Source organism: Cynocephalus volans, chromosome 5, assembly GCF_027409185.1.
Source record: "Cynocephalus volans isolate mCynVol1 chromosome 5, mCynVol1.pri, whole genome shotgun sequence".
In the NCBI taxonomy this organism is placed as follows: domain Eukaryota; kingdom Metazoa; phylum Chordata; class Mammalia; order Dermoptera; family Cynocephalidae; genus Cynocephalus; species Cynocephalus volans.
Window position 1 is genome coordinate 39908710 of NC_084464.1, and position 22860 is coordinate 39931569.

General features: G+C 39.5%; 2 protein-coding genes across 4 annotated transcripts in view; one reads left to right on the forward strand and one right to left on the reverse strand.

Moving 5' to 3' along the window:
• Positions 1–22860, reverse strand: part of LOC134377893 (zinc finger protein 184) — a 944311-nt gene that overhangs the window by 730019 nt on the left and 191432 nt on the right. The window lies entirely within an intron of this gene.
• On the forward strand, positions 1283–9732 carry ZSCAN16 (zinc finger and SCAN domain containing 16). Of its 3 annotated transcripts, none has more exons than XM_063096741.1 (3): positions 1283–1697; positions 2640–2778; positions 9190–9732. In XM_063096741.1, the coding sequence occupies exons 1-3, from the start codon at positions 1311–1313 to the stop codon at positions 9708–9710; spliced, it is 1047 nt and encodes a 348-aa protein (XP_062952811.1). In that variant the 5' UTR covers positions 1283–1310; the 3' UTR covers positions 9711–9732. The 3 variants fall into 3 exon arrangements, with proteins under 3 accessions (XP_062952811.1, XP_062952809.1, XP_062952810.1); XM_063096739.1 differs by having other exon boundaries at positions 9132–9278; XM_063096740.1 differs by lacking the exon at positions 9190–9732 and adding an exon at positions 3190–3810.

Genomic DNA, 22860 nt, shown 5'->3' on the forward strand with positions numbered 1-22860 from the left:
GAGCGAACTGGCCAGCACCCTCCTATTTATCCTTTCTTTCTTTTTCCTTTGGCAGGTGGCCGGCAGGTCATATCTTTTAATCCTCTTTTTCCACTAACTTTTTGAACTATTCTTGTACATGTCACAAAAAACACTGGTTGTCAAAACTAGATGTTGGGGGATTTATTCTTTTTAGTAAATTTATGTGACCGCATTACTTATTCGTATTACTTATTTAATGATTTAAAAAATCTTGAGGGGGAAAAACGTTTTTTTAAAAAGCGCACAGAAGACATACTCATGGGAGCTGGCAGATTAGCCTATTAGTTAGATCAGTTGGTGAGAGCCTGGCGTATAACCCCAAGGTCAAGGGTTCGGATCCCCATACCTACCAGCACCCCCTAAAATTAAAAAATTCCCATCCATAAGTTACAGAAACCGGGTCCTCCAGCGGCCAGAGAAGAGGCGGGAAGCCCTGCAGCTGCCACTGAGGCGAAGCTTCCTAGAGCGGCCCGGAAGTGCCCGGCTCTAAGCAGCAGGGCGCCTATTGGTCTGAGTGTAGCTTTTGTGCGGGGCTGCAGGAAGAATTCTAGCCATTGAATTCGCTCCTCTCCGCCCGTGAGGTGAGTATCTCCTGGCTCCCAGGTGGAGAAGAGGAGCGGGCAGGACACAGCTCTCCCCACACCTCTGCGTTGCGGGCATAGTGTAACGCTTCTGTATATCCCCCGTCAGATGTACAGGAGAGGGCTTGGGCCAGCCTTCTGGGAGAGGACTGGGTGGAAGCGGGACACTGGTTGCGGGTTCCTCTGCGAAGGCATCCATCTGACCACCCCTTTCCTGGGTTGGCGCACATACCCTACAACTACCAAATCCTGGAGACTCAAGACGACCCGGGATGTGCACCTCAGGATGTGGAGTGGAAGAGCCTTTTTTCAACAAAGCTGTTGGCGTTTATTTAGTCTTACTAGTGCCAGCTGCTACGCCGAGGACTTTGTATAAGTTCTCATTTAACCTATACATCAACCCTATGAGAAACAGAATTTTACATGAGGATCTGTAGTTCTAGTCTAGATAAGTAACTTCCTCTAAATTACACTGTAGAGCACAGATTTAAATCATGTTCCTGCTTCACTGTCCCTTTTTACAGCATCCTATGAGACCGTTTTCTTCAACTCGGCTCTGGTGGCTTGGCTTCACTAACGTGTGTTTTTATTCGCAGCAGCTTTTGTCATTCCTCTACCGTAACAACTTTTTATGCCTTAGGAGTGTCTCTGAGAAAAAATCCTAAGAGATCCTCCTTAGGATAGAGGATTAATCTGACAAAGCCCAGAATGGCCACAGCCTTGGAACCTGAAGAACAGAAAGGACTTCTGATAATTAAGGCAGAAGACCTTTACTGGGGACAGGACTCCATCTCACAAAACTACAGTCCTCACAGAAGGGAACTCTTCAGGCAGCACTTCAGGAAGCTCTGCTATCAGGATACACCTGGACCCTGTCAAGCTCTTACCCAGCTCTGGGAGCTTTGTTGCCAGTGGCTGAGGCCAGAATGCCACACTAAGGAGCAGATTTTAGACCTGCTGGTGCTAGAACAGTTCCTGAGCATTCTTCCTAGGGACTTGCAAGCATGGGTGCAGGCACACCATCCAGAAACTGGAGACGAAGAAGTGACTGTGCTGGAGGATCTGGAGAGGGAGCTTGATGAACTCCAAAGGCAGGTGTGAAAGAGTGGTTATTTGGCTGTGAGTGATCAGGGTTATGGACAGAGCTGAAGCAAAAGGCATATGAAAGCACACCTGGAAGTATTTAATATGTGTCCCCTAGAGAAGAACAGGGCTTAGGGAGGGACATGACTACCAATGTCAACTAAAGTGTGGCTGCGTAAAGACAGAAGAGACACTAGACTGATTCTATATCAGTTTGGAAGGCTAGAATCAGTGGGAAGTTACAGAAAGGCAAATAGATATCAAAGGAGAACAAAGAATTTTCTAACTAAAAAAAGAAAAAGTTATTCCTAAATAACCTGGGCTACCATGTAAGAAACTCCTTTAACTAGGGATTCAAGTATATTGTGGAACAGCACTGACAGAAATATAAGCCATCTGTCTAATTTAAATTTTCTGGTAGCCACATTTAAAAAATAAAAACAGGTGAAGTTAAATATATTTTATTTAACCCAAAGTATTTAGTCATACAATCAATATGAAAAATGAGATATATATTTTTTGTATTAAGTTCTCAAAATTTGGTGTGTATTTCACACTTGGCCTATCTCAATTTGTACTAGCCACATTTAAGTACTCAGTAACTACATTTGGCTAGTGGCTACCATATTGGACAACCTGGTTATAGAAGAAATGCCCCCATTTGCTGGAATTTGGAATTTGATTTTTAAGGTACATTACAAATCCCAAGATTCTATGACCCTGGACCTCTGCAGATCAGTGGGAGACACTGAATTTCTCTTTCCAGTGTCCTGAACTGTAGAGATTAGCCTCTCTTTTTCCTAGTCATTATTGCTACTTACAATTAAATGAGAATGTGCCCCCTTTTCTGTGTCCCTGGTCCTTGGCAGATGCTTCTTTTAATCTTTTATATGAAGTTCTTTAAGTTCCCACAAAGTCTACCTTGTAAACCCAGTCATACCTCATTGTTCCCAGGTCCCAGCCAATTCAGAAAGACAGGATATACTCTTGGACAAGTTGACCTCCTTGGGAATGCTATATGAGTCACTGACTGTCCAGCTCCACTCCAAGAACACCCAGCTGGAGCAGGAATCTGGGAAGCTACAAAGGAATGGTAAGGAGCCAAAGTTTTGTTTGTATGAGGGAAGAGGTGGTTCCTTAAGTTAAAGGGGAACTTTCTCATTTTCATCTATTCCTTTTAAAGATCTCCTGCGTGTCCTTCGGCTTACTATGGAGAATTTTATCCTGTTCTTACCCTTGGCCTCATCACAGAAAGAATTATATTTTAGTTTTCCACTAGATATAAACACTATTTGACCCAAGGGGTGGAGGATGGTGTTTAAATACCCATTTAAGTTAATAATACCGTATCCTTCTATCTATTAAACTAATGATTTTAGTTCCAAATTCCCTTTAATTTCCATTTTGAGACAAGAGAAGTTATGAACCCTATATAAGTCAGCTAGGGCTGCCACAATAATACCACACACTGAATGGCTTAAACAACAAATTTATTTTCTCACAGTTATGGAGGCTGGAAGTCCAAGATCAAGTTGCTGACAGGGTTTCTGATGAGGCTTCTCTCCTTGGCTTACAGACTTCTTGCTGTCTTCACATGGTCTTTTCTCCGTGCACATACACTTCTGGTATCTCTTCCTCTTCTTATAAGGACACCAGTCCTATTGGATTAGGATCCCACCCTTATGACCTCACTTAACCTTAATTACCCCATTAAAGTCCCTATCTTCAAATATAGTCACACGGTGGGGGCGGGGTTAGGGCTTCAATGTAAGAATTTTGGGGATGGACACAATCCAGTCTGTAACACACCCCCATGATGAAAGAAGTAGGGAAGAGAGAGTGAGGGTCAGTCAGTACAGCAGCTTTTTTTTTATCTGCATGTCAGGTTAACTAGGTTTGGTCCCCCATCTCAGCTCACTAATTACAAACCAGGGTATCTAGTGCATCTCCACACTATACTAAAAAGCAACCAAATTTTAGATCCCAGTTTGCCCAAACCCTACCCTTTTCAGTGCTCTCTGCCCTTTCTCTAGGGGCTTTTGTGTCCATAATGCCTCCCATGGGCAGTACCTTTTATCCTGGCCCTGTTGGAGATTTTCATTATTTAAATATTACCAATATACTTCTCTCATTCTTTTGGATCCCTGCCAGGTGATCTGTCTAATCTGAAAAATAATTTGAGCTAAGATGTTTTTAGCTGATATCTAGAAAGGATGGCATTCAGTTATATCTAATTTAAAAGACTCTGTGCTGTAACTCTAGGAGTGGAGTGCTGGTTACTGTTTGGCTTTAGAGGTGATGTTGAGAAATTCTTGTCCTGTTTATTCCTTTTTCATTGAACATTTACTGAGCAGCACTATATGCCAAGCACTGTGCTACTCATTAGGAATCTGAAGATAAGATACTTAAGTTACTTCTCTTCAAGAAGCAGGAGAGCTGGCCCATTAGCTCACTTGGGAGAGCATGGTGCTGGTAACACCAAGGTCAAGGGTTCGGATCCCTCACCAGCCAGCTGCTAAAAAAACAAGAAGCAGAAGAGTAAGCAGTTACAATACTGTGATAATTACTGCACTAGAGATATTCTGTGAGCTACAGAGAAAATGACAACTATTCCTGTGGTGGGCCTGAAAGGTATCACAAAGTAGATGTGCTTGAGCTGAAATGGGTGGGAACTAGGAAAGGTGGATGTTATATAGGTAGAGACAACAGTGGTAAAAAAGCATAAGAGCATAACACATTCTAAGAACAGTAACTGCTCTGAGTGTGATTTCAGTGTGGAGGACTTTGTGGGAGAGAAAATCAAAGGCCAGTGGTAAAGATCCTGAATACCAAGCTGAGGAAATGGAACTTCATTCTGCCCGGTGGAGGTGTATTGTATTATTTTAAATAGAGGAGTGGGTGACACCAATGATTCAACTTTATTTTTTTTTAATTGAAACATGATTGATTATACATATTTATGGGATACAGAGTTGACTGTCAGTATTTGTGTACAGTATGTGATGATCAATATTATTAGCATGTTCATCATTATAAATCATAATTAATCTTTGTGTCCCTTACACAATTACTCCCTAACTCTTCTTCTTTCCCCACCTCTAGTAACTATAGATCTGTTCTCCCCTTCTGAAAGTTCAACGTTTTATTGTGGTCTGTCTGTCTTTCTCCCTCTCTTTCTCTTTCTCCCACTCTTTCTCTTTCTTTCTCTCTCTCCCTCTTTTCTTTCTCTCTTTCTTAGCCTTCACTAATGAGTGAGGACATGCACTATTTCTCTTTCTGTGCCTGGCTTATTTCACTTAACATAATTTTCTCTAATTTCATCCATGTTCTTGTGAATAGCAGCATTTCAATCTTTTTTATGTCTGAGTAGTATTCCATTATGTATATATACCACATTTTCGTTATCCAGTCATCCATCAATGGACATTTAGATGGGTTCCACATATTGGCTATTGTAAATAGAGCTGTGATGAACAGGGAGTGCAGATATCCTTTCAACATGATGATTTCCATTCATTTGGGTATATACTCAAAAGTTGGATTGCTGGCTTGTAAGGTAATTCTATCAGTAGTTGTCTGAGAAACCTCTATACTCTTTTCCCTAATGGCTGCACTAATTTACAGTCCCACCAACAGTGAAGAAGAGTTCCCTTTTATCCACATCCTTGACAACATTTGTAAAAGTTTCTATGTAATAGAAAAAGATTGGAAGGATATCTCCAAATATGGACAGTGGATATTTCAAGATAATGAAATCACAGGTGGCTTATTTTATTTTTCTGTGTTTTCCAAAGTCTGTAATTGAATGACCCCACAACTATAGAAGGAAGAAAAGGTATAAACACTACGGGAATGGGGAGAAGACATTCAAATATAGAGAATGGTGGACCACAGCAGGAACAGGGAATAAGGAGAGGAAGGAGAAAATTCAAGAGATATTTTGGAAGTAGGGTGAATAGATCTGATTCAACATGGGGGGAGGGGTAATTTTAATACAATCTGAGTTTGTGATTTGGGCAAGTGGATGGATAATGGTTCTACTAATTGAGAGGAAAATTAAAAAGGAATGTATATTTGTGAAGAAGAGAGAGTGAATTCAATTTTTATACACATGAATTTGCAGTGCCACCTAAATAAAATCCAGCAGGCAGTGCAATTTGCAATATGGTTCTACATTTAGGAAAAAAGTGTGGGAGGAGACAGAGACTTAAGTCATCCTTGGGTAAATGATAGAAGACATGAAAGTACATGAAGTTGACCAGGAAAAATGTATAAAGTAAAAAGAGAAGAGAAGGGCTGGCTGGTTAGCTTTGTTGGTTAGAGCACAGTGTGATAACACCAAGGTCAAGCATTCGGATCCCCATACCAGCCAGCAGCAAAAAAAAACAAAAAAGAGAGAGAAAGAGAAGAAAGCCACATGCAAAATTCTGCAGCATGCCACTATTTAAAGTTTTGGTGGAGGAAGAGGATTCTATGAAGGAGACAGCAGAGATTCCCAGAGAGGCAAAAAAAAGAAAAGCAGAAGAGAGTGATATTACTGAAGCCAAAGGAAGAGTTTCAGACAGGAGGAGAGAATGATGCTACTAACAGGACACAAGATGAGGACTAATAAGAGTCCTAATGGTAGCCCATGTCCAGAAAGATGATTAAAAATGAAAAAAAAAAAAAAAATAGAAGTTAATGGTAGTCTTAGCAAGAGTAGTTTGGGAGGCGGAAAGATACAGATTTTTATTTGTTTTGTTTTTGTTTTCAGTGTCTGGCAATACAAGTACAGACCATTTTAATAAGTTTTAGTAAGCTTAACTATGTGGAGTCTTCACCTCTTTTCTGTAAGGAGGCATATAATTTGCGAAGAGACAGGATATACACTCTTAAAATAGGTCACAATAATTTAATATGTCAACATGCTAAATTAATTCCACTATGTAGAACACAGAATTACTGATTATGGCTACTGGTTTGTCTATTCAAAATTTTAAATTCTAGCTGGACCTTCCTTCTGTTTTCCTACAAATAATTCTGGACTGCTTTCATTCTGCTTCCTGTTAGCATAAGTCCAGAAAAATACACACTTTCTATACCTAAAATTGTAGAGGCTTGCATATGTGCTGCTACCAAAATAACCCTCATTTCAGTGACCAGCAGGGCTGGAATCTATCTGGAATTGTAACTGATAGGGACTCTTGGTACTACATCTACCATAATAACATTGGAAGAATTGGCCCTGGCAGAAGATACTGAAACAAAATATCCGTTGTGAATCAAAGTCTCCTAGAATCCTGTTAACCTGGGACAAGCTGGCACTTGGAAGAAATACATAAATGAGGCCCTGAAATTCTGTTGGCTAAGAAGTTCCTGAGATGAAAAAGTTCATATTTGAACTGTAGGTTCACTGAGATGAAAAAAGTTCATACTTGACAATTTCTATATATTATTCTTTACATTTGATTACAGATCTATGGGAAAGCATTATAATCTGAATTGCTGACCAAGGAAAACTAAGTGTATTTAAAAACATATTTGAAGTCCTGGTGAGAGATTTTTTCTAGTTTTTTCCTGAAGCTGTGGGAGAGAGACATCCTGAGGACTGGTAGATTATTCTGAAGACAGTAAACTGATCATTGGTGCCGACTCTTTGTGGTTTTTATTATTATTATTATTATCATTATTATTCATCTTCATTGATAACCTACAGCAAAGCCAACCAGTAGTGACTCCAGTATGTAAAAGAAGCTGTTGAGCCAACATGAGGATGTTTGAGAACATTTTTCCTAATGGTATAGGGGTGTCTATGATTTCTATGATTTGCTCAATAATTATTATCCTACTAAGTTAGCAATTCTTCTGTCAATACATTATTCTTTTCCAAATGCTATATCATACATTCTCTCATCTGATCATCCAAAAGTACATAAGGAGGAAGGCACAGAGGTGATAAGGAAACCAAAGTGGTCACCATCTGCCAAAATTCAAACAGTTATCGGCAGAACCAGGACTAGAATCTGGGCCTTCCAGCTCTAATCTAGTCCTTGGAATGCATGGCCAGAAAAAACATAGTATTTGGATTCCAAAACAATGTTATCTTAGAGCAAATAACCAAACATGAAGAAAGTCCTTGCCTGATAAAAATGATTGTAGGATGGAAGATTTGAGGAAGATTTGGTAGGAAGGGGTCATGGTGATGACAATGAAGGATGGAATTCATGGCACTCAGCTAGGCCACAGCCAGTGTTTTCCATACCCCGCCCAGGTGTCAAAGTGTTCTGGTTAGCTCTTGCTGCTGCTTCCATCATGCCAAGTGAACTATTGAAAACTATCTATAACCAATGATTGTTGCACAGTTGGTATTCCTAGGTCTGCTGAGATGGTGGTTTCAGCAAAACCAAATAGACAGTATCTTTCACCCCCTTCAAATCATCAAAAAGTTATTTTCTTACAGAATTCAAGTCAAATATTTATTGAACGCTTGCTTTTGTGCCAAGTTCTCTGCTAAACTTGGGGTTGAGGATATGAAGATTAGGAAGAGAGAGAGAGAGAGCACATCCAGTTTGGGAGATCAGGGAAGACTTCCGGAAGAGAGAGCATTTGAGATGGCCCTTGAATAATGGTGAGGCCAGTGGTTCTCAAAGTGTGGTCCCTGGACCAGCAGTATCTGTCTCACCAGGAAACTTGCTAGAAATGCAAATTTGGGAACTCCATCTCACCCCTACCAAATCAGAAGCCAGGGCTAGCCATCTGTTTTAATAAGCCACTCAGGTGATTCTGATGCACAATCAAGTTAGAAACTACCGAGCTAGGATTTAGACAGGAGGAGATGAAAGTGAGGACATCTGTTTCAGAAAAAAAAGATTTAACTCAGCACATACACCAGACCATCCACTGTCACTTGCTGCTCATTTTTCTTCCTCTGTTTACTCTGACCTGCATGTTCTCACTCTGCTGCCAGCTAATATTATTCATACACTCTCCCCTCCTTGGTTAGTTCCTACTCAACTGTATTCCTCTCAGACCCCAAATCCTATTATCCTCTCCAGTCACTTTTACTTGCTTTCACTCCCACTTACCACCTATATTTCAGGCCTCTGCATTATTTGTCCCATACTTTTACCTCCCTCCCTATCTCTGCTCTCCAGTCTGTCTTATTCCTCTTAACTATCTTTGGCATATCTATAGTCCCCCATTTACCACTTTGCCTTTGCATAGGATTACCAGGTAATCCCTTGATCCACATTTTTGCCTTTTCCTCTCTTAATCTACTCTCAAATAACTTATCCTGCTCCTATCTTCTTTACTAGCCTCTTCTTTCATTCTCCCCTATATTGTGACTATATGTTATGATGGTATTGAAAATAAGATGGTACCAAATATCTGATATGTGTGTTATATGTGACTTATTTTTTTATAACACATTATAACATGTACACATTTATGTTCTTTCTTCCATAGGCTTTTTGCTTCTCAAACCTAGAATAGGAGCTCTTTGTGTACAGTTTGTTTGTTACAGGTGGTAAAACCAGGACTAAGAATGAAGAATTGTCCCAGAAGGAAGATATGCCCAAAGACATGGAATTCCTTGCGGAGATAAGCAACAAACCTAACAAAGATATTTCTCAGCATCCTGAATCCAAAGATGCTATTGAAAATGAGGGCAGATTAGAATGGCAGCAGAGGGAAAGAACACAACATAAATGTAATGAATGTGGAAAAAGTTTCAGTCATAGCTCAGCTCTTAGTAGACCCAGGAGAACTCACACTGGGGAGAAGCCCTATAAATGTGCTGAGTGCGGAAAAGCCTTCATTCAATGCTCACATCTCATTGGACATCATAGAGTACATACTGGAGTGAAACCCTATAAATGTAAAGAATGTGAGAAAGATTTCAGCGGGCACACAGGTCTTATTCAGCATGAAAGAATCCACACAGGTGAAAAATCCTATAAGTGTGATGAGTGTGGAAAGCCCTTCCACGTATGTTCAACTCTTATTACACATCAAAGAATTCATACAGCAAATGAGATCTACTAATATGGTGGAAGTAACAAAAGTTCTTTAGTTTCTCAGTCCTGATTACTTATGAGAGAATCTATCTTTAAGACCTTATGAGTTTTCTGAGTGTGGGCAAAACTTCAATCATCATTAAAAACTTCTCTGGCACAAGAGATAAAGTAAAATATCAGAGACTGAATAAAATATCCTTTTACTTCTAAATTAGTTCAGTTTGGGGTTGGGGGGATCAAGAGTTATTTCAGAAAGGCTTTTCCACTGACAATACTGCTCAGTCACAGCCTAAGGTCAGTGTTTCCTGGTTGAAAGACAAGTGAAATTCTGTCTGCTTGACCGTTCAATGTATGACTTCAGGCAAGACATTCAAATTTTTCTCTGCCTTCATTTCCCCTTCTGTAAAGTGCAGATGATAATAGAGGCCCACCAGATATGCTCTGACAAGTTAAAAGAGATGAAAAATACTTTTGAAATTAACTAAAACTGCTAATTGTTTGTTTTCCGTCACTACTGATAAAATGGCCTAAATATCCCTTTTTTTTATCTTAAAGTAGGGGGTGTGATCATTTTCTGGAAATTTTCATTTGCCAATGATAAAAAAGAGGAAGCCATCAGAAAAGACAGCCAGCTGAGGAAAACATTAAAATGGAAGGGAAAACGATAAATGATCAGTAGCAGCTGCTGAGAAAGGGGATAAGAGATCGTTAGGGATCTATAACACTGGATAAATCACTTCTCTTCTGGATCTCAGATCACTGTAAACTGAGGGAGATGGGAGAGGTTGGTCTAGAACCACAATGTCCAGTGTGGTAGAACCCACATGTCACTATATAAATTTAAACTTAAATTGTCTCAAATAAAATGGAAAACTCAGTTCCTCAGTGACATTAGCCATATTTCAAGGGCTCAGTAGCCACATGTTAGTAGCTACTTACTATATTGGACAGCACAGATATAGACCATTTTTATCACGGCAGAAAGTTCTAAAGGACTTGCTGTCTAAATTAATCACTAGTAAGGTATCTTCCAACCTTGATACTGTGTGAGTTCAGGAAGGCAACTAAGAGATACCTGAGGAGGTTGCACCAAGAGAGAAAATGCAAACACCCCAAAAGAAAATAATTTAGTAATAATAACCTTATAGTACTTTTTCTGCCTTAAAAAAGGAGTGTATTACAATTGGAAGAAGATGATTATTAAAGTAAGTAGAATCTAATAATCTAATCTAAATTGAAAGCTTAAATTACCACCTCACCTCTATGAAAAGAATGTGATTACCTTTACAAAGTACATACCCTGTCAGATACCCTACACTAATGAGAAACTGGTACTCTCAGAATACCAATAATTTAAGATAACAAACAATCCATATTTTTTTCTTTTGGCTTCTGAATGCATTAGCATTTCATGTACTTGCAACAGTTTTACATCCCTAATTTGAGAATTTTATAGCATGACAGGAATTGTGCTTTTAAATAATGCCCGTAACGCTAACAATTACCACAATTTTGTTTTTGTTTTTGTGGTTTGTTTTGTTTTGTTTTGTTTTTGGAGGCTGGCAGGTACGGGGATCCGAACTACTTACCAAAATTTTGAACCGTTCCCTGAATACCTAACCCCAATCCCAACCCGGACGGTCCAGCCTGTCCACCGGCGGAGAGCAGCCCGCAGCCTCGCCCTCACTCCCACACTCACCGGCGAGACCTTCTCTCCAGGTGGTTTTCAGGCCCTGGCGCCAGCCCCACTCGTCGCAGTTTAGGGGGCCGCTGTGAAACCGTCAGCAACCGGAAGTGGTTAGAGGTCGCGAGGGAACGGAAAACGGGGACGGGCTTTTCCCAGCTCCCGAAACACTGGGGTTCCGGCCTAGAAAGAGGTCCAGGGCCCCCCCACATGGGGAAAGAGGGTACTAATTGGATGGATCTGGAAACGCACTGTTCGGCGGCCGGTTCGGACTAGGCTCACCACAGCCAGGCCCTTCTCGCAAAGTATACCCACCATGGACCTATGGGAACCTCCTCCAGGATGCTTGGGGTCCGCATCTGCTGCGGCCGGCAGCTTTCTATCCTGGCCGGTTGTGTAGTTGTAGACCCCGGCTTGCGGCAGGTCCGGGAACCGACGGGTAGAGGAGTGGTCCTGCAGAGCGGCCCCAATCGACTGTGGATGGGAAAGGAGGCTTTTAACGTTTTACTGCAGCCTGGCCGGCAGGCGCCTCAGTTTCCCAGGCCGGGAGCTGGGCTAGGACTTTCCTGACTTTGGGTCGGACTAGGGAGGGGCGCCAGGAGCGGTCGTCCATTCACAGCTCGTGTTCTCAGACTGGGCTTACTGATGCCCTGCTCACTGTGATATGGCAGGACCTTGGGGGCTGACCCTTAGGGGAAATGAGGGCCCAGAGCGAAATGGGTGAAGAGTGCCAGAGCTAGAATCCCTTAAACCTGGATTCAAACCCTGCCTCCACCACTGTCCAATTAGGACCAAGGGCAATTTTTTAAATCTCTCCAATCCTGCGTTTCCTTGTTTGGTTAAGTCAGGATAATAACCTAGTGCCTATTTCATAGGATGGTTTTGATGATTTACTGTGACAGTGTATGTAAAAACAGTGTTTGAACGTTTCCCTCCCTTCCCCCTTGTCTGCTATCATTCTCATCAACGTCAGACAAATAGGCTAATTAAGCAACCTTTGCTTTTCTGGAGCACGTGTAAAGTGCAGGGTTTGAGTAAGGAGAAACCAAGAAGAATCCAAGAGATCGACGGTCATTGAGAGCTTTGTACAGGTGCTCATCCCAGCATTTTCACCTCACTTGGCGTCTGGCACTTAGTGGGTGCTGGATAAGTGCTTACTTGGATGAATGAAGACCGGTCTAGAGAGAAGGAATTAAGAATAAAACATAAGGAAGGAGATGAGTCAGATGGATTAACTTAGCTAGTTGGCAAAACAAGTCAAACGACTTTGTCCTGTCAGAAATATATGACATATCTGCATATTTCAAGGACTGCCAAGTACTGGAATTGGGAGGGAGATCTCAGAACAAATATAAGACACCTAAACTGAAGCTTTAATCTATTTGACAGCAAATGTAACAATAGCAAGTAATACAAGACAAGACCTGATAATGCAAAATAGAATGATAAGATAGATTATTAAAACAACAGACCAGTGTTTAGCTTGAGTATGGAGCAGTGAGAGAAGTCCTTTCGAGAAATGTGACTGTGATTATGGGTAGGGAGAGGGACATCCTGGAGGGCAGAAAAAGGCAGACAGGATTGCTAATGGTAGAAAAAAGAGAAAATGTAAATGTCTATCGATAGGGGAATAATTATATATGCCATACCCTATTGTGCAATACCATTCAGCCATTAAAATGATAAATTATCTAATGAAGTAGTGTCAGAACAATATATATTTCACTTTTCTTGGAAGAAAACTGTATAGAGATGTGAGTAGTAATGTGTGGTATTTGTACATATAAAGGGAAAGGGTGTACTCCAAACTTAACAGTGATTACCTGTTTGTCAAAAATTGTGAAGCTTGCTACTTGCAAGCTAACAATTTAACTTGCCACAGTTTTATAAATACTGGCAGAAGATACTGGACTCCTAGGTCAGAAACAAACGACTTTATTATTTAGTGGCACAGGCATCATGAGCTTCATGTTCCTTTGGCCCCAGAGCCCTAGCAGAGGAAAACCCCAATCATTGTTCAGCTTTACTCCAGAGTGAGGCATTATCTTTATTATCCTGGTCTGGAAAAAAATTTGCTCCAGAAGGAGATACAAAATCCTTGGAAAGATAATCTGCCAGAAGACTTGGAAAAATTTGAGGGACCCTTGGAGAATTGTCTCCCAACACTGTAGGTGATAGTATTTTGGGGGTAGAAGAACTGTCAGCCTTTTTTTAACTTGTAGGTTTTAATTATATCATGTTTTATTATTTTAATTTTTAAAAATAAAAAATAAAGGGCAAGCAGAAAAGTTTACATTTGTTTTAGTAAGAGATAAGCCATTCAGGATTAGGAATTAGAGGAATGATAATTATATTTAAGGACATGATTCTAGTAATTGTGTCTGGGATAGTTAGGGAGACTATCTCAAGGTTGTTGCAATCACATACATATGAGATAATTAGAACCAAGGATGGTGGTTATAAGAGGGGATTTCAAAAAGTTAACAAGGGCTGGGTGGTTAGCTCAGCTGGTTAGAGAGCAGCCTTATAAACCCATGTTGCCAGGTTTGGATCCCCATATTGGCCAGCTGCCCCCCAAAAAAAGTTTATGGAAAGATTCATATTATCTCTTAATTCCATTTTTCTACAAACTTTTTGAAGTACCCGCATATTAATGGAGAAAGCAATATTTCAAAGGAGAAATTCGGCTCTGATAATTTCTTCTTTATCTCCATATTTCATCTGGGTAAATCAAGGAAGCCTCTCAAAATCTGCACAACTTAGAAGTTGGTGATATTATTAATGGTTTCCATGGAGAGTTGAATTTAAGAATGAGAAAGAAAATTCCAAGTCTAGATGGCTTCACTGGAGAGCTCTACCAATATACAAGGAATAAATAATTCCTATCTTATATAAATCTTTCCAGGCAACAAAGATAAGGTTACATGCCACCCATTTTAGGAGGCTAGCATATACATGATTCCAAACCCAAAGGAGACAGTGTGAGTAAAAGAAGTTAGAGGCAATCTCACTCCAGAACACAGTTACAAAATTCCTAAAATAAATATTGAATATTAAATTGAATCCAGTATATGGAAAGGGTGACATAAATCGTGACCAAGGGGTCGAGCCCGTGGCGCGCTTGGGAGAGTGCGGCGCTTCGAGCGCGGCAACGCTCCCGCCGCGGGTTCGGATCCTATATAGGAATGACTGGTGCACTCACTGGCTGAGTGCCGGTCACAAAAAAAAGACAAAAAAAAAAAAAAATCGTGACCAAGTTGGGTTTATTCCAGGAATGCAAGTTTGGTTTAATATTAGAAAATCAATGTAATTCACATTAAAAGGTTAAAGGAAAAAAATAATACTATCATTCAATAGATTTAGAAAAAGTGATAAAATTTAACATCCATTCATGATTTTAAAAATGGCAAGTTAGGTAATCGAAGGAAATTTCCTTAATCTGATAAAGGGTATCTGCAAAACTTAACAGCAGAAATAACAATGTTACTTAACTGTACCTTACATCTCCTTTTCTGTTTGTGTCTTATAATTAACCTATTTGACGATCATATTTCTCTTCAGAGCAATTCTCAGAATCATCCTATCCAAAAACTCCCACTTAAAAGTAGTATAAAAAGAAATCTTCTCATTTTTTTCTGTTAACATAGGCCTTCTCACAGTCTTTGAATTGGCGTGTTGTTTTGTTTTCTGTGGGGGTTTTTTTGTTTTGTTTTGTTTTGTTTTGTTTTTGTGGCTGGACTGTGCTGAGATCCGAATCCTTAACCTTGGTGTTATCGGTACCATGCTCTCCCAAGTAAGCTAACCAGCCAGCCTGGTATGTATTTTTAATGCTGAATGCAAACAGGATATGCTTGTTATATCCACTTGGACCAAATGACATGAGATTACCCAGCTCTCATTAGAAATCCAATCCCCTGAGTCTGCTGAAGTGCTATTGCCATGTTTGGGATTTGTCTTCCTTAGAGTATCTGCTTTTTTGTTACATAGTTTAGTTGGGCTTTATACCTTCACATATCCTCTCACCCATTCCTGGCCCTTAACTACTCCCCACTAACTCCTCAATTAATCCCAATGGGTGTCTCCCAATCCATCTGCTGTCACCCTTCCCGAATTCCAGTCTTTTCTTTTGCTTCTCTGCTTTACCTTCCTGATATTCTTTCCCATGACTTTAATTACTCATGTTTGCCTAACTCTCTGGCTCATCAACCTTATGTAACACTTTCCAAACATCTTCACGGCACACAGTCTTCCCTGTAGTTTCCTTTTGAAGCTGTTATCAATGGAATAGGTTCTTCCTGTTTCCAGCCCTTCTCTTGTCAATCCCTACTTTATCAGACTTTACATCAAGGTAGGAACATATGGACCTTCCCTTCTGTCCGTACTACTCACTACAACCTCCGACCCTGGATTTGATTTAAAGCTGCTGTTTTAGTCTGTTTTGTGTTGCTCTAACAGAAATACCTGAGACTGGGTAATTTATAAAGAAGAGAGGTTTATTTGGCTTACAATTCTGGGACAGGTGCATCTGGCATGGGCCTCAGGCTGCTTCTACTCATGGCAGAAAGTGGCAGGCAGCTGGCAGGTACAAGCAGATCATATGGCGAGAGGAAGCAAGAGAGAGAGAGGAGGTGCCAGGGTCTTTTTAAGCAACAAGCTCTCACATGAACTAACAGAGCGAGAACTCACTCATTAATCCCCCCTCCCTCAGGGAGAGTATTAATCCATTCATGAGGGATCCGCCACCATGACTCAATCAGTTTCCAACACTGCCACATTGGGGATCAAACTTCCACATGAGTTTTGGAGGGGACAACATCCAAACTCCATCAGCTGCTTCCTGGGCCACCAGACACCCAGATCAAAAGTATATCTCACGGTAACAGTTTGGAGTAACCACTCTGTGGTAATATTGAGATTATGGCAACACCAGTCACAAATCAAGTGGATGGCTTGGCTCAGCTTCTAACTGTGAAGCTGTACCTGTGCCCTCCAGCCTCCCTAGCCCCCCGCCCCCTCCCCCCCACAAGCCCATCCATCATGTTTGCAGCTTCGGTCTTGCTCCCTGTTTTGCATTTTTATTCTGTTTCTGTTCGATAGAGAGCCATAAAATGTTTCAGCCTATGGGTGTCTTTTTTTTTTTTTCCTTTTGAATTCATCATTTCTAAATGTTTAGAGCAGCATGGATTAAATATTTATGTATTTGGGTTTTTTTTTTTTTTTACCTAGAATCAATCCGGCAAGCTGGTCTTCAGTATTCATTCCCCAACCCATCTTTTAAAAGTTTTCTTCTGTTTCCTAAATTGCCTCTGTTTCTTCTGGGGGTCAGATCTCTTTTTCACTCTTGTCCCATTTCTTTCATGCTCTGCTCTTGATTTTCATTAAATGTCTTCTGATGCGTGGCTGCCTATTCATATTTAGGAGTAGAGTCCTGTGCTGGTTAATTTAGGTAGTATGAGCCTCCACTACAGTTACAGGAAGGTGCTTCTGCAGCTGGCCTTACCCCAGTGTAAAGTCTCAACACAGTTTGTTTGTAAGCAGGCTGTTTTTGATAATAGGCAGGCCTTCCTTTAGAGTGAGTGAACAGGAGCAAGCAGACAAGCTGGGGACCTCCACAATTACCAAAAATAAGAACCACTTTCTCTGAGGTGAAGAACTTCACTCTACTTTACTCCTAGGCAGTGCTATCTGTGTTTATTTTTCCTCCTCCTTGTTCCGTTGTAGAGGTCCAGATTCATCTTCAGTTCTGCTATACTTCTTTTTTAGGCCTCCTTTTTCTTGTTTAAACAAGAGCCCTCCCTCTTGTTTTAGAAAGAAGGTATCAAGTTGTCACTGGGAGACAAAAGCCCCAGCTACCAATTAGAAAGGGGAGATATGTAACTGCCCCAAATGCAGTTCTTAAATTAATGGCCCACTCTTGTCCTTTGAAGATGTTGGTCCTGAGGTTAGAACTTCTCCAAGGTTCCTCTGGAGATGCACACCTGGCATTGGTGTCTTGCATGGCTGTTTTTTCTATTTCTCCGAATCTGATCTCAATTGTTTATTCTTTGCCAGAAATACCTCAAAATTTCAAATCCACTAGTGGCACTCTTTGTCTTCTAGCACTGTTAGTTGGTTAGTTTTTAGTTTTTCAGTGATTTCAGTAGGTTTTTGAGAGAGAGAGGAAGTAGATATTTGGATCACTATTTCAACTTGAACTTAAAACAAGCCATGTCATTTCTTCTGTAGTGCCCCTTCTCCCATTTTCTCATTTTTAAACACCCCACTTTGGAATTCTTGGAGAAGTCTTTCTGGTTAAAGTGAAACTGGAGCCAGACCTTGAAGGATGGACAGGGTTTAGGTACGCGGAGAGTAGTAGGGAGTACACTTCTAGATCACAGGACAGTGTGAGCAAAAGTGTGATACTGAATGAAGAAGCAAATATGAGAATCCACACATCTTCTCTTAAGCTAGACATTAAAGAGATTTACAAAAATATGAAATAGTTCCAATCCTCTCACCAACTATTTTTGTTTTGGAAAATATTGTTAATTTTCATAAAATAACTTGGCTTTGTTGTTGTTATTTTTTAAATTTTTTCAATTTCTCAGTTTTAATTTCAAATACATCAAGTATTGATACATAGAACCCACCTAAACAAGTGCTCATGGATCTCTCACTAGTTTTTAAGAGTGTAAAAGGGGTTATGAGACCAAAATATTTGAGAACTACTGTGCTAGTTCATATACTACTCATATATATATGAAGTGGTTCTTCTGAAACAAAAATGCAGAGCAACTGAGAAGAATTTAAGAATATTCTTGAGTCCCTAGATGTGGGAAATATTTGGATTCTTGTTAGAAACATGTCCCCTGCTGATACAAACAGCAAAAATACAAGTAACCAGAGTCTAACTTTTTTGAGCTTTGGTGGGGCTATTGTTAGAAGTTTAAAATGTGTCCTCTAATCCCTGGTATGGCTAATATTACTACCTATTGATTGATTGATTGATTGGGCAACTGGCCAGTACAGGGATCCAGTTCCTTGATCTCGGTGTTATGTGTGCTCTAATCAACTGAGCTAACCAGCCAGCCCCCCAACCTATTTAAAAGGTTAAATACTTATTTTCTATTGTAGGAAGTCAATAGACAATATATAATATCTATACATGAGAAACTGAGAAACAGCAGTGTTAGCATTTTATTTATAAATATGGAGATAAACCTCAAAAGTTAAAGGAAAGAAAGTGGTTGTCTCTTGGGAATAAATATTGATGGGGAAGGGAGGAGTGAAGCCTGGTATTTTTCTCATCATAAACTTAAAAGTACTATTTAATTTACTTTTTTACAATTTAATTTTATTAATAAAATCCACAAATCCTAGGTGTACAGCTCAATGAATTTTTACATAGCTGTGAAACCATGTAACCACAACCCTAAACAAGGGTAAACTTGTCTACTTTTCTGACTTCTATCACTATGTATTAATTTTACTTGTTCTTGAACATATGTTCTACATATTATATTTGAGATTCATCCACATAGTTCATCTACCAATAGCTCTTTTTTATTTCTGAGTAGTATTCCACTGTATGAACATACCACTATTTGATTCTCTGTTCTCCTGTTAATGAACATTCGGATGTCCTGTGAATGCTGTGAACATTCTTTGTGTAGACTTACATTTTCATATCTCTTAGGTGTAAAATCTAGGAATGAGATTTCTGGACTATAGCATAGGCATTATTTGACTTCATTAGAAACTGTCAGTTTTCCAAACTCATACTATTTCACATTCCTATTAGCAGGTAGAGTTCCAATTGCTTCACATTCTCGTCAACACTTGGTATTCTTAGTCTTCTTAATTTTAACCATACTAATGGATGTGTAGTGGCAATTCAGTGTGGCTTTTAGTTCTTCATTTCCCTGATGAATATAATGATGTTGAGTACTTTTTCAAGTACTTATTGGCCATTCATATATCTTCTTTTGTAAATTGTGTGTTCAAATCTTTTGCCTACTTATGCTGGTTTATTTGTCTTTTTATGATTGAGTTATGAGAATTCTTTATATATTCTGGATAACAGTTCTTTGTCAGATATATGTATTGCAAATATTTTCCAGTGTGTAGCTTCTTTTTTCACTTTCTTAATGGTGCCTTTTGTTGAGTAGAATATTTAAATTTTGATGAATATTTAAATTTTAAGATTTAAGATTTTGATTATTTAAATTTTAAATTTTGAAGTCAAATTTGTTTGTTATCATCAGTGAATGACTTCTGTGTCCAGTTTAAGAATCTTTGCCTAGGCCATGACACTATCTTACTTCGTATATGTACACAACTATGTCATACAGTATGAGCAGGCATAGTTGTGTACACATTGTGTCTGTACAACTACCTATGTGTACAACTTTAGATTTAAAAAATTATTTTTTAAATGTAAAAAAAGAAACTAAGAGTAGAATTCTAGTCTATTGCCAGTTACCTCCAGTTACCATTCCAGTTGGGAGGCAAGAGCTGTGAAATGAAGAGCAAAAATAGTGCTTTGAAAAAGTCCAGAAGTACTGTAACTTTTTTGATGTTTTTGGTTACTCACTTGTTTTGTTGTGATGATTAGATAACAAAATCCCCCAAAACAAATCAAAACTGCTTAGATTTGGCCCTGGTGGTTGGACAAAATATGTGGTGGTTGGGAATGGGGAAGGAATAGAAACATTAGTAGTGGCAACCAGGAGGAGCCAATAAAGAGGGAAATTAAGGTCAAGATTGAAGGGGCATTTGAGAACTCAGAATAAATGGGTAGTTAGGAAAGACACTGAAAGAATAAAAATGTGGAACAAAAACAAGAAAAATAAGACACTTCCCACAACCTCCACACCCAAAATTCTGTTTAGTATGAAATGTTAAAGGCTTTCATACATATAAAGAATGAACAGAGATTTGTTTCCTGAATTTTGTGGTATTAAAACTAGGGTCTAGTCCTGAAGCTTACATCATAGATTTAGCCTTAAAAAATACAAGTGGCAAAGAAGGTTTTGTAAGAGATTGAAATTCATTAAAACAGAAAAATGTGGAAAATATGTAAAGATTCAAAAAAAATTAAATTCAAACAACTATTTTTTGAATACTTAATAGTATAAAGTGTAATATTCCTTGGTGCCATAGGGAAATTACAGAACCCATTATTAGCAAAAATTTCTCAAAAAAGTTGCAGTCTAGGCAAGGAGTTGAGGGCAGTACCCCCTACCCAAAAGCAGGCAAGAGAGCATGCCAAAAACACCACTTCCACACAGGAAGACCACCACAGCCACTGGCACAGCCATGGCTGCTGAAAAAAGCAGCCAGATACCACAGCAGCAGCCACAGCCACCATGTAAGCAGCCCACCAGACATGCAACTGCACTGACACAGAGTCACCAGTGGAGACTGGAAAAAGAAGAGGATGCTTCTTTCCTCAAAGCCCATTCTACAGTAATAGAAGAAGCAACTGCTCTACAAGATGACCAGGCATCAATGTAGAGATACTAGAAATATGAAAACCCCAGATAGGGAGAGACACAGACCTTCAGATCTAGGAGACTCAAAGATCACCAAACAAATTTGACCCCAAAAGATCCTATCCATGACACATTATAGTCAAACTGACAAAGCTCAAAGACAAGGAGAGAATTTTAAAAGAAGCACAAGAAAAGCATCAAGTCACCTATAAGGGAGCCCCTAGCAGACTAATAGCAGACGTCTCAACAGAAACTCTACAGTCCACAAAAAAATGGGATGGTACATTCAAAACACTAAAGGAAAAAAACTGCCAGCCAACAATACTGTACCCAGCAAGGCTATCCTTCAGAAATGAGGGAAAAATAGTGTATTTTCCAGACAATACAAAAGTTACACTAGTTTACCACCACGTGTCCAGCCCTGCAAGAAATCCTCAAGGGAGTCCAGCATCTGGAATCTGAAAACTGATAATCACTAACAGTAGCACACAAGAAAACAAAATCCACTAGTAGAACAAAAATGCACATGCAAAGAGAAGGAAACTAAAGCTTACCCGCACAAAAAACCATAATGATAATGTATAATGCCCTTGTTTTATTTCTGATGTAATTTCAGTCTTCTCTTTTTTTCTTGGTTAGTCTAATAAGGATTTGTAAATTTTGTTGATCTTCTTAAATAATCAACTTTTGATCTTGTTGATTTTTTCTTGTTTTTTAATTCCCTATTTCATATATTTCTGTTGTAATCTTTGTGGCTTCCTACTTATTTTGCTCTTGTTTTTCTATTTTCTTAATGCAGAAGTTTACATCACTGCTTGAAATTTTTCTTATTTTTAATATAGGTGTTTACAAGTAGATATTTTCCTCTAAACACTGCATGAGCCCTGCATCCTATTAATTTTGATATGTTGCACTTTGATCTTTATTTCAAGGTACCTCTAATTTCCCTGTGATTTTTCTTTTTACTCGTTGTTTATTTAGGAGAGTGTACTTTAATTTCCACACATTTGTGAGTTTTCTAAATTTTCTTCTCTTATTGTGGTCAGAGAACATCTTTTTCTGTGACCTTAGTCTTTTTTTTTTTTTTAAGGCAAAATTTAAACCAAAACAAAAGTTCATGGAAAGATTTCCATTATCTTTCCATTCTATTTTTCCACAAATATTTGAACTGCCCTTGTGTTTATATTAACTGATTTTGTATGCAATTTATGTTGCTATACTTACATACTTAATTTCTGTTCTTGATTTCTTTTTATTAAGTGAACTTACTGATTTGCTTAGAAATTAATTTGCCTTTGAAAGGTTTATTCATCTTCCTCTGAAATTAATTTGATATTTGCATGCTTTTGGAAGACTTTAGAGGGCTATTTCAAATAATTGTAGAGATTTTAATATAAATATACCAATTTTAACAAGTTTTACATCTCCAGTTTTTGTGAAAATTTGAAGCCCTACTTTCTACAGAGTATTTTGTTATTCATCTGTTACTCAGTTTATGTATTTGTTATTTGAACAAATAAATGTGCATATCCTCGTGAAAAAAAAAGGGGGGGGAGGAAATTTGTAGTCTATGAGGGAGGACTGGATATATTTATGAAGCGAAAACCGTAAAGTACAGGGTATCTAACAGAGCCAAACGCGAGAGCAGTTAATCAGTATCATAATCTATTAAACGCTCCTTCCTCCACCGCTTTTGCAGCTTTCTCCTGTTCCCAGACCCGGCCTCCGCACGCTCGTGGATCTGCTGCCGGGACACTGTTATTCGTGAGAGCGAACGCGCGGAACTGGCCGGGAGCGCGAGGCGGGGTTGACACCAAGGTCCGTTTTTCCCCAGGACATTCACGTTCTCCAGCTACCGCGCAAGCCTGCAAGGCTCAGACGCGGGACGAGCCCAAGGTGCAGCGTAGTGCCGTTGAGGAGCCTGGTACCCCCGTCCCTCCGTCTATCGACCATAGAGCTTTCAGACCTCCAGGGTTCCTAGAGAGTTTCCGGAAGTGGCCTTGGGTCAAGATGCGTTCTGG

Excerpts from the sequence above, each read along its gene's own strand:
- ZSCAN16 (XM_063096741.1), top strand. The coding sequence starts at position 1,311 with ATGGCCACAGCCTTGGAACCTGAAGAACAGAAAGGACTTCTGATAATT. Across the intron at positions 1,698-2,639 it reads TTGATGAACTCCAAAGGCAG|GTCCCAGCCAATTCAGAAAG; the intron begins GTGTGAAAGAGT and ends CATTGTTCCCAG. Across the intron at positions 2,779-9,189 it reads TGGGAAGCTACAAAGGAATG|GTGGTAAAACCAGGACTAAG; the intron begins GTAAGGAGCCAA and ends TGTTTGTTACAG.